We start from the raw sequence: 12,748 nt of genomic DNA, 5'->3' as shown, positions 1-12,748 counted from the left end.
CTGCTAAGTAGAAGGATTCCTGATTGTGATATCAAAAAAGGCTTAAGTTTAGGGTTGGAGCTAGAAATCATACTCAGCCCAAATCTCATTTAAACACACATAAATTGGGGTGCCTGGGTGGCTCAGTCAAGCGTCTGCCTTCAGCTCAGGTCATGATCCCAGGGTCCTGGGATCGAGCCCCACATCGGGTTCCCTGCTCTGTGGGAAGCCTGCTTCTCCCTCTCCCATTCTCCCTGCTTGTGTTCCCTCTCTCATTGTGTCTCTCTCTGTCAAATAACTAAATAAATAAATCTTAAAAAAATAAAAATAAAAATAAATAAACATAAAATTTTGCTAGGATTGAAATCAGAGGCCTTAAATATATATCTTTAGGAATAGCAATATAAGGTGCATTCAACATTAAAAAAGTTACTTGTAGCTCTAGCCCCACAATGATCACTATCCTCTCAATAAAACAGCAGAATTACTTGGATGATTGTAAGAATTAAGAAGCTGGATCTATAAGAATTCTGCAACTTGTCCAGGCCAGGTTTTCTCAATCTACTAAGAACTACTGAAATTTTAGGCTAGATAATACTTTGTTGTGGAAGGCTATCCTATGCTTAGATGTTTAGCAACATCCTTGACCTCCCCCCAGCAGATGCTACTAGCACACTCCCACTTCCAGATGTGACAACCAAAAATGTTTCCAGACATGACCAAATGTCCCCTTTAGGGCAAAATTATGCCCACCTGAGAACTTCTGGTTTAGGAACATGAAGGGGTTAAGTAGAACCCACTTACTCATGCAGGCATAGATTTTTCAAATACGAGGCATGCCCTTGAGTTGGGTCACACAACAGCAACCTGTTAGCCCCTTTGTTAAGAATGTGAATAACAACAAACAACAATAACAGCTACTACATGTGCAATGCCAAGTGTATACTAAGTGTATCACCTCGATATTCACAATGGCTGCCAACTAAGTTTTATTAACCTCATTTAATGAATGAGAAAACCGAGAATCAGAACTTAATCAAGTTAATAAGTTCCTCTTATTCAATGAGGAGCAAGAGAACTGGGTTAAAGTCCAGATCTGAAGGCCAACAAACTCCATCCTCTGTCCCACACTCCAAACTACCCCTCTCAAAGCAGTGTTTTTCTTCCCTTTGTTGCTGCTATGGAGATGACATCCGGATCTTTCCTCCACACATTATATACTGCATGGGGCTGCAGATGAATGCCCGTGAGATGCCCTGGTAACCTGCCTATCAGTTTATTAACCATTGTTGTAAAACTGGTAAGTCCCCCACGAAAGAAAAATTATTGTTCTCAGGGGACTCTGACTCCCCCAGCTACCTACCTTCAGTTTGAGACAACTTTTACCTCAGCCCAGCTCAATTTATCTTGACCACCATATAAGGTAATTGACAGAGAAGGGAGAACCACACAAGTTCACTGTCAAAACACTGTAAAATGGCCAACAGACACATGAAAAAGTGCTCAACAAGGCTCGGCATCAGGGAAATCCAAATCAAAACCTCAATGAGATACCACCTCACACCAGTCAGAATGGCTAAAATTAACAAGTCAGAAAACGACAGATGTTGGCAGGGATGCGGCGAAAGGGGAACCCTCCTACACTGTTGGTGGGAATGCAAGCTGGTGCAACCACTCTGGAAAACAGTATGGAGGTTCCTCAAACAGTTGAAAATAGAGCTACCATACGATCCAGCAATTGCACTACTGGGTATTTACCACAAAGATACAAATGTAGGGATCCGAAGGGGTACGTGCACCCCGATGTTTATAGCAGCAATGTCCACAATAGCCAAACTGTGGAAAGAGCCAAGATGTCCATCAACAGATGAATGGATAAAGAAGATGTGGTATATATACACAATGGAATATTATGCAGCCATCAAAAGGAATGAGATCTTGCCATTTGCAACGACGTGGATGGAACTGGAGGGTGTTATGCTGAGTGAAATAAGTCAATCAGAGAAAGACATGTATCATATGACCTCACTGATATGAGGAATTCTTAATCTCAGGAAACAAACTGAGTGTTGCTGGAGTGGTGGGGGGTGGGAGGGATGGGGTGGCTGGGTGATAGACACTGGGGAGGGTACATGCTATGGTGAGCGCTGTGAATTGTGCAAGACTGTTGAATCACAGATCTGTACTTCTGAAACAAATAATGCAACATATGTTAAGAAAAAAGAAAAAGAAGATAGCAGGAGGGGAAGAATGAAGGGGAGTAAGTCAGAGGGGGAGACGAACCATGAGAGACGATGGACTCTGAAAAACAAACTGAGGGTTCTAGAGGGGAGGAGGGTGGGGGGATGGGTTAGCCTGGTGATGGGTATTAAAGAGGGCACGTTCTGCGTGGAGCACTGGGTGTTATGCACAAACAATGAATCATGGAACACTACGTCAAAAACTAATGATGTAATATATGGTGATTAACATAACAATAAAAAACACTATAAAATGATATCAAAGATAGGAAGTTCCTGACCATAAAGGTAGCTTTTAAAGAAACAAGACAGATGTCAGAAAGTTTACAGATCCTGGACTGGACCATTAATATGGACCATCAAAACCCAACACCTGGGGTGCATGGGTGTCTCAGTTGGTTAAATGTCTGACTCTTAATTCTCAGCTCAAGTTTTGACCTCAGGGTTGTGAGTTCAAACCCCGCATTGGGCTCCATGCTGGGCGTGGAGCCTAATTAAACAAAACAAGGTAAAACAAAACAACCCCGACACTCATTCCTGCTTGCTGAAATGTTCCCAAGTTCCCCAGTTCCCAAGTTCCCCACCCATCCCGTTCATCTGTGTTCTTTACTGACCATGCTCTGACGTGAAAATTCATGTATATGTATTTGGACCCATGAAAGCGCACATATGACAGTGTCCTTATTCCTTTTCTTTCATTCCAGAATATCAAACTTTAATAAAAACATATTTCAAAAAAGGTGGTATTGGTCAAATCTCTCTAAATGGAAACATCTTTTTTTTCCCCCATTAATGTGTCAGTTACCACCCTTGGTTGCATATTGGAATCATTAAGAAACTTTAAAAATACTGATGCCTGTGTCCCACCCCAAGACACTGTTATTTAGTTGGTCTGGAGTGTATGACCTGGCCCTGGAGATTCTGCAAAGCTCCCTCGGTGATTCTGATAGGAACCTCTGGTAGATTGTCATAATCACAGTCCCTGAGGTATTATGTCTTTTATCTATCTGCACACCCTGGTGCCCTTGTGCCCTTGCAGAATCCCCTCACACATTGACTTTGGGTGTTGCCATGTGACTTGCTTTGGCCAGTGAAACATTAACAAATATGACACAAGCAGGGACTAGAAAAACATCTGCATATCCGGGCTTGCTGTTTTTCTTACAGCTTTTGGAACTGAATGAAAAAACTCAGGTGACTTGGGTGGAGACTCAAGGCTCAGCCAACCACCAGCACCAACCACCAGAAATGTGACTCAGGTTTTTTAGACTCTCCAGCTCAAGGTGAGCCAAAAAAATAACTGCAGCCAGGTCAGGGACCTCAGGAAAGACCAGGAGAACAAGTACCCGGCTGAATGCACACCAAAATGCTGACAGGATAATGAGCAAATAAATGATTGTTCTTTTAAGACATTAAATGTCAGGGTTGTTGGTTATACAGCAATAGTCAACTGATTCAGCAGCCAAGGTTGAGAAGCACTGGTTACATAATAAGTTTGGAGATTCTTTATTATTTATATTTATTTATCACAAAAGCAAAGCTCACTGTTAAATTTTGGAAGCTACAAAAATTATCAACACAAACAACACAAACCATGACTAAATCACCAGAGGCAATGAACGTTGAAGTTGGGCTTGTTTTGTTTTCAAATGGCTTAATCATAAGAAGCAAACTAAAATCAGAGAGGGAGACAAACCGTGAGAGATTCTTAATCGTGGAAAACAAACTGAGGGTTGCTGGAGGGGAGGGGGGTGGGGGATGGTAACTGGGTGATGGGCATTAAGGAGGGCACACAATGTAATGAGCACTGAGTATTATATAAGACTGATGAATCACTGAGCTCTATCTCTGACACTAATAATACATTATATGTTAATTAATTGAATTTAAATTAAAAAAAATTTAAAAAGGAAAGCTTACAATAGAGAAGAATTACAAATGAGTACCTTTTGCAAACTGAGCTGGGACGGAAAGAGACTGGGGGGCTGCCCCTCAACCTGACCCCTTTGAAACAAAGACATCCATAATGTCCCTGGCCATCTGGCTCAGGGAAGGGAGAGAGGGCTGGTTCCGTGCAATGAGCACTCCTTGCCCACCACTCACTCACTCCTGGTTGCCTCTGGTCAGTGCCCTTCTTCAGTTCTGTCCTGACACATCTTTAAGATTTTATTTATTTATTTATTTATTTAACAGAGGGGGAGAGAGAGAGAGAGAGCGCACAAGCAGGGGGAGCGGCAGGCAGAGAGAGAGGGAGAAGCAGGCTCCCCGCCAAGCAAGGAGCCCGACACGGCTCAACTCCAGGACCCTGCGATCATGACCTGAGCCTAAGGCTGATGCTTAACAGACTGAGCCACCCAGGCACCCCTGTCCCAACACATTTTTAAACAATGTCAAAATACTATAGTGCACTCATATATCCTAACTTGTTTTCACTTGTATCATATTTTCCCGAATCACTCAAAACTTCGTGACCATAATTTTTCCTCTTAACATGTTAGTGGCCTTTAATTGTTAACACTATCATTTCAAAGCCTTTTCTCCTCATTAAGAAATTAATTACCGTAAGTACCTAGAAAAAGGCTTGAATAAAGCAGTATAATTTCCAAAAGAAAATTTATTGCACTTAAATACGTTTGTCACAAATATATACAAGCACAAATCTTTCTGTCTTGAAGACCCCAAAACATTTTTGTATAAGTACTTTCCCTGAGCTGAGCATACCTGAACTACTAACAGTGCTTTCAGAACAGACACTAAGTGGGCACAGAGCAAGATGGTGAGAGGCATAAAGAAGGACCTTATTTTAGACTCTTTTGAAAGCTGTATTAACTCCTCTGAATTACATAGTTAGTAATTATTACTTCATCTTACTACTACCTGCAAGTTATAAAAGGGCCTGCCTTACAGCCTTAGGCACTAAAGTATTTTGCTTGTTAATTTCTAATAATTGAGATGACTTGTTTTGACAGAAGTGGTTTGGCAAGTGAAAAAAACCAATTTTTTCCAATCTTTAATAAGGAATAATAATGTGTATGAGGATTTTTGTTTGTTTCATTTTTATTTTCTTCTTTTTTAAAACTTTCAAATGCCAAAGCTGTCATCTGTGTAGTTTGTAGTTCTCCTCAAAAGCCATGCAGTAGTTCAGCCACCAGGGGGAGCCTGGAAGACTTTTTTTTTTTTTTTTTTTTAAGTACCTGCTCAAAGCCTGTTATTGGTTTGGGGCTTTAAGGTGTTCCAAAAATGTGGCTAAACCTGTCTTGCTGTGCAGAATAATTCCCCTATCACGGACACACAGACGTGCAAAGCACTTGGGTTTTTTTCTCTACAACACACGGTTTCCAAATTAAGTGGTGTTTCTATATTTGAAAACTATATGGTGGCTAACTGAACATAATAAAAAAAATAATAATTTTGAAAAAAAGAGTCTCTGAAAATTGGAAAAAGTCATTGAGAAGAAAAGAAAGGACAAAGAAACGAATAAAGGAGCTAATGTCCAACAAATTAAATTGACAGTAGCCATGAAGACCATTTAAGTCAATACAAAATACAATAGAGAATGATGGTGGTGGTTGTAGGTCATGTCCTGTGGAATAAAAGGACCATCCACTAAAACCAGTATTTTCTTCACAGCCGGATGAATCACTTCAAAGGTCCCAAACCCTAAAAAGGCTCTTCCTTCCCCAAATCCCAATGTGGAAGTGAAAAGAAAAAGTCTTAATATATATTACACCTCATCAAGCTGCTCTCTGGTGATTTGTGCACTTTACAGTATACCCTGGAAAAAGACAAAACCCAAAAGTTACAGATATGTTGAAATTAAAATAACTTTGCCTTTAGTGCCCTTCTAATACAGCACTTGTTCTCACAGGAAGAAATAAATAAAATTAAAATGTAATGTCATTATATTACCAATTATTTTCATCACCATGCTCTTAACTTACTTAGAGACTGCAACAGCTTTAACTTGTATTTTTCCATCAGGCAGAGTAATAGGCTTCGTATACTTAAATGTATTATTTTCACCATAACCAATTCTCTTTAGAAATTCAGGTTTGCTGCCATCCAGGGTATAATATATGTTGACATCAGGGGTGTCTGAAAAAAACCAAAACAGGGTAAGTGTAATTAACACTAAAGTAGCACAGTCTCTGTGGGTCAGTTAATTAATGAGACTTTTTATACATCATAGGAATGAATAACAATAACTAGCAATAAGTGAGTTCTTTCTCTGTGCCAGGCACTGTGCCTTGTATGAATTAGCTCAACGCATGTGTACAACCCTATGTGACAGGTCCCATTTTATACCCACTTTATAGATGAGGAAACTGAGTCCCAGAGGGGTTAAGGAGGTTGCTTGATAGCAGCAGAGTTGTGGTTTCACTTTGGCTATGGATCCAGAGCCCATGCTCTTGAACCACTATGCTATTGTGTGGCTCCAATAACGCACCGAGGCAAATAGAGCAAGGCTCAGTTTTAAGAATACAACACTCATTTAGAAAGCAGAAGCTAAATTTTTATTTATTTTTTTTAAAGATTTTATTTATTTATTTATTTGTCAGAGAGAGAGAGCGCGCACACACAAGCAGGGGGAGAAGCAGAGGGAGAGGGAGAAGCAGACTCCCCACTGAGCAGGGAGCCTGATGCGGAACTTGATCCCAAGATCCTGGGATCATGACCTGAGCCGAAGGCAGATGCTTAACCGACTGAGCCACTCAGGCATCCCTAATTTGTTATTTTTTGAGCATTGTTTCAGAAATGCTATTACTGGGGCGCTTGGGTGTCTCAGTCGGTTAAGCCTCCAACTTTTGATCTTGGCTTAGGTCTTGATCTCAGGGTCGTGAGTTCAGCCTACTTAAAAAAATGCTTTTTAAAAAGAAATGCTTTTAAGGGGCGCCTGGGTGGCTCTGTCGTTAAGCGTCTGCCTTTGGCTCAGGTCATGATCCCAGGGTCCTGGGATCGAGCCCCACATCGGGCTCCCTGCTCTGCGGGAAGCCTGCTTCTCCCTCTCCCACTCCCCCTGCTTGTGTTCTCTCTCTCTCTGTCAAATAAATAAATAAAATCTTTTAAAAAAAAGGTCAAAAAAGTTTGCTTAGAGAGGAGATCTTAAAAGTTCTTATCACAAGAAAAAAAACTGTTGGTGATAGATCGTAACTACATTAATTGTGGGGGTGACTTTGCAGTATATATAAATATCAAATCATTACATTGTGTACATGAAACTAACATAAAGTTATACATTAATTATATCTCAATTTTTTAAAAAAGTCAGAAAAGGATATACAATTAAAACCCTCTCCCACCCCTGACATCCATCAGATGGCCAAAGGCAATCAATGGTGTCTTGAGTATCCGTCCAAAAATATTTAACATCCATACAAGCATGTATATATTCTTATTTTCCCCTCTTTTTTAATACAAATGGTGACATAACATATCCTGTTCCACACACCTCTTTTTTCATTGAACAATATTATCTTGGACAGTTTTCTATACTGGTGTACAGGGTGTCCTCACTCTTTGTTACGTCTGTATTGGGTGCTGTCCTTATACAAATGAACCAATATTTAACCAGTTCCCTACAGGTGAATATTTAGGCTCTTTTTCTTTTCCTTTCTTTTCTTTTCTTTTGCCATCATAAGCACTGCAATGAATACCTTTGCAAGAAGTTCTTTTAATATCTGTAAAATGTGTAGAACCAGTACTGCTCAGACAAAAGATATTTTAACAATATGGTCAAACTTCCCTTCACGGACACTGAAACAATTTACATTGTTACCAGCAATGCATGAAAGTGCCTGTTCCCCCACACTCACCCCTATAGTGTGGTATTAATTTTTCTTTTATTTTTGCCATCTGCTAGGTGTAAAAAAAAAAAAAAACTCAGAGTTTTAGCTCACATTGCTTACCTTTTTGAGTAAGATTCATTCACTCATTCAACAAATATTTATCAAGTACCTATTCTGTGCCAGACACTGTTCTAGGCACTGGGGAATACACCAGTGACCAAAGACTCGATTCTCAGGGAGCCTCTATTTTAGGAAGGACCCACAAACAGTAAACAAAACAAACAGGTATATACATGCTATCAAGTGGTAATTAAATGTCATGGAGTAAATAAGGCAGGGGATAAGGTCTGCTCAGCTAGTAGGTAAAGGGATGGGTAGATGTATATTCCCCTATGTTTAAAATACATTTATATTTCCTTTCCTATAAAATGTCCTTTCACATCTTTTGCCCACATTTCTATTGGGTTACTATTATTTTTGGTACTGAATTTAGAACCTATTTATTTATTTATTTATCTAAAAGATTTTATTTATTTATTTGAGAGTGTAAGTGCACACAAGTGGAGGTAGGGGCAGAGGGCGAGGAGAAGCAGACTCCCTGCTGAGCATGGAGCCCCACCCTGGGCTCAATCCCAGACACCAACTGAGCCACCCAGGTGCCCGGAACCTCTTTATTTATTAAACATTTTATTTTTTATTTTATTTTTTTTAAAGACTTTATTTATTTATTTGACAGAGAGATAGAGAGCACAAGTAGGCAGAGAGGCAGGCAGAGGGAGAGGGAGAAGCAGGCTCCCTGCCAAGCAGGGAGCCCAATGCGAGACTCGATCGCAGGACCCTGGGATCATGACCTGAGCCGAAGGCAGCCACTTAACCTACTGAGTCACCCAGGCGCCCCTATTTATTAAACATTTTAAATATTAGGGAATTTGGATACTCTTTCATATCATCATTTGTCAATAATAATCCACCTTCTTCCAAAAGTTTTGGGCATATTCATTAAAATTTGTATTCTGGTTTGAGAATTTTTAAAAAATAATACTAGCTTTTAAGATAAAGGGAGATACAGTATATTACACAATATTCTTAGCTGGAATTTGTCTAGGAAGCACAGGGGTCACCAGAAATATAGATAAATAGATGATTTTACACATTAACTATCAAAATATATAATTGGGGGGCGCCTGGGTGGCTCAGTGGTTAAGTGTCTGCCTTCGGCTCAGGTCTGATCCCAGGGTCGTGGGATCGAGTCCCACATCGGGCTCCCTGCTTAGCGGGGAGCCTGCTTCTCCCTCTCCCTCTGCTGCTCTCCCTGCTTGTGCTCTCTCGCTCTGTCAAATAAATAAATAAAATCTTTAAAAATATATATATATATAATTGGAATTTCAAAGTTTTTAAAAATTTTTTTTAAAGATTTTATTTATTTATTTGACAGAGAGAGACACAGTGAGAGCGGGAACACAAGCAGGGGGAGTGGGAGAGGGAGAAGCAGGCTTCCTGCAGAGCAGAGAGCCCGATGCGGGACTTGATCCCAGGATCCTGAGATCATGACCTGAGCTGAAGGCAGATGTTTAACGACTGAGCCACCTAGGTGCCCCTCAAAGTCTTTTTAAACAAATATTTGTTAGAATGTTTTATCTATAAAACTTTCCTGGGGCACCTAGCTGGCTCAGTCAGTAGAGCACGCGGCTCTTGATCTCAGGGTCATGAGTTCAAGCCCCACACTGGGCACAGAGATTAAGGAAAAAAAAAAAAAGCTTTCTCTTCTCTTTATGTTAATTATATATATATACACGTGTATATATGTGTATATATATATATATATATATATATATATATATATATATATATATAAATTCCTGTCATTACCTGGAAATGTATTCACTGCTTTCTTTCTTTAATAATAGTTAAGATTTATTTTGGCATTACTATGTGCCAGATGCTGTGTACCTCACATAACATGTCAACTCATTTAATTCTCACAGTGGCTCTAAATGGCAGACATTATTCTCACTGACAGTGAAAAAACTGAGACTCAGAAAGGCTAAGTAATGTATCACAAGAAGTTGTTGAAAGCAGGATTTAATCTCCAGCATGTCTGACTGGAAAGCCTGTGTTAGTAGGTCAAATTACTCTCCCACCAAAATAACAAGAATCCTGGGATAGCGCAGGGAAGAACCGGGACATCCTACCTTGGCTAATATGAGTCAAGGCATTGCTGCAACTGTCTACTCTTACAAATGAAAAGTTGGTCAGAGCCAACCGCTTTAATCCAAATATACACCACTCTATAAACCACCAAGTACAACAGTTTCAAATTTTGGAACTTTTACAAAATTCCCGAGGTCCTAATTATAGAAAACATGCGAAGTGATAAATCAACAACCCGATGAACATTAAGAGTATGGCAATGTTATTTTACATGCTTTCAAGTACATTTGATTCTTACCAGATTTCATTTCCAAAAGTGTATTGTTATCAATTTCATGGTTGGCTTTTCCGGGGGGAGGCACTCGCAATGGTATGATCTGAGGAACACACACTGAGCCTGCAGTCATTTTCCCTCCTTACATTAAAAAAAGTGGATGAAAATAAATTCCAATGGGCACCTTTTTGAACACAAAAGTTGAAGAGAAGCACTTTGTTTAAATACAGCAAACCTAGTAAAAACTAAGAGAATGCCACCAAAAACATTTTTAATTCAAATAATTATTATTTCAGCTGCATTTTTGCTGTTGAGATCTTGTGTGGGATTTGATTATCTAAATACTTACCTCACATCTGGGAAAAGAGCATGAACAAATGGGATGGGGAAATGACATTATTTTAAATGAACAAATTAGATAAATACAATAGTCCCCCCACCTTATCCGTGGGGGAAATGTTCAAGACCCCCAGTGGATGCCTGAAACTATAGATAGTGCCAAACCCTATATGTACTGTTTTTTCCTATACATATATACCTATGATAAAGTTTAATTTATAAATTAGGCCCTGTAAAAGATTAACAACAGCAATAATAAATAGAACAATTACAATGGCATACTATAATAAAAGTTATGCAAATGTGGTCTCTCTCAAAATATCTTATTGTACTGTACTCACCCTTCTTGTGATGAAGGGAGATGATCAAATGCCTACATGATGGGATGAAGTGAGGCGAATGATCTAGTTACTGTGATGTGGCATTAGGCTACCACTGACCTTCTGACATCAGAAAGAGGATCATCTGCTTCTAGGCCCCAGTTGACTGCAGGTGAGAGAAACTATGGAAAGCAAAACTGCAGATAAGGGGAGACTAGTGTACATCAGAACAGAGACCATCAGTCCTGATCTGATCTGAGCTTCCCCTAAATCATTATCACCTTTTCCTGCCTCTTGTTAACATGCCACCTCTCTTGGCTTCAGGGCAAGTCATCACCCAAGAGGAACAGAAGTAACTCTGCATGTGGCATGAAATGTTAATTTAGAGCCAGCTCCCTTGGGAAAGCTCCAGGTTCAAGGCCCTGCTGTTGTCGCCAAGTCGTTCTTGCATTTGAAAGCTGCAAAGAGTACCATGCCTCAGCTGAAAGAAAGTTGGCACTGATTTAAACAGTGAGCAACAAGCAAAAAGTCTCCCACTCTCATTCCTGCATTTATAAATAATTAAGTATAAGTATGGAGGCCTTACTGATCTTTTTTGGTAGGATGGAGTATAATTCTTAATCCATAAAGGATAAAGGGGGGGAAGGAACACCTTAATTCAACAACGATTCACATCTCTATGTAGCCTTTTCAAATTTTAACGATTATGGATACATATGTTTCACTCAGTTATAATCTATATGTTCATTCAGTTTTTATAGTGTACTTCTTGCACCCTCACTTGTTTATTTACAATTTTCCACATACTTATATAATCTTATTTATTAATTTGTGGTTGGGCATTTAGGCTATTACTAGTTTCTTTTTAGTTTTGGTTGGTGCAATTCTAAATAATGCTGCTCTGACCAACTTCTGGTTTGAATTTTGCCACAGACTACATTCCCTAAAGTTGGATAACTAAGTTTAAGAAGTGAATTTAATGCCTGGTTGGATAGTTCCAGGTCAGAGGCTAAGAATTTAAATTGCAGATTCTGATTTTAGCGTAATAGCCTGTACAGAAGGATGGCTGGACTCGGGGAAGGGAGAGGGAGGGAAGAAAGAAGTGCTGTTACTCATTTTTCCACTTAAGTAAGAGGCAGTTAAAATTGAAACAGTTGAAAAATTAGTCCAAAAAACAAAAAATAGGAGAGTAATATGCGCCGCAATTTGGAGCTACGCTTGGGAGGCTGCGGCGGCCAGTGGGCCCCAAGCAAAGAGGATCAAGAAGTAGACAGACATGCTAGGCCTAAATGACAGTCTGGGATCAATAGCACCCGTAACCCCTCAACTCCTTCCATCAATACCGCCCCCTCGCCGCCCGGATCCGGAACCTCATCAGGTCCCTGTCCCCGTCCATCAGGGGCAAATAGAGACGCCCGCTTCCTTTCGGCTGGAGCGAGGGAGGCCCTTCTCCTCCGGCCACCGGGACCTGTATTGGGGCCCCGAGGTACCGCCACGGTCCCCAGTCAGGAAGCCAACCTCTCACCTCCTCTTGCCCTCTCCTCGGCCGCCTCTTGGGTTTCCACAGACGCTGCGAGTCGGGCCCCGCCCACGAGAGTCGAGCAGGTGATTGGCGGAAACTGCCTTCCTAGCAACCAGCTCCGCCCCTGCCGCTAGGCC

General features: G+C 40.4%; 1 protein-coding gene across 1 annotated transcript in view; it reads right to left on the bottom strand.

The window, feature by feature from the left end:
- DZANK1 (double zinc ribbon and ankyrin repeat domains 1) overlaps positions 1-10,599 on the bottom strand; it is a 68,254-nt gene extending 57,655 nt beyond the window's left edge. The window contains exons 1-2 of the mRNA XM_028112948.2: positions 10,455-10,599; positions 6,161-6,314 (exon numbers count right to left, since the gene is read on the bottom strand). Coding sequence (XP_027968749.1) covers positions 6,161-6,314; positions 10,455-10,563 — 263 coding nt within the window. The 5' untranslated portion in view covers positions 10,564-10,599. The remainder of the gene's footprint in view (positions 1-6,160; positions 6,315-10,454) is intronic.
- Positions 10,600-12,748: the final 2,149 nt, after the last annotated feature.

The sequence above is a fragment of the Eumetopias jubatus genome, unplaced genomic scaffold (assembly GCF_037043125.1).
Source record: "Eumetopias jubatus isolate StellerSeaLion01/CBP00866 unplaced genomic scaffold, mEumJub1_p1.0 scaffold_9, whole genome shotgun sequence".
NCBI classification, from domain to species: Eukaryota; Metazoa; Chordata; class Mammalia; order Carnivora; family Otariidae; genus Eumetopias; species Eumetopias jubatus.
Note: the sequence above shows the minus strand (reverse complement) of the source record. Positions and strands in the feature narration are given on the sequence as shown.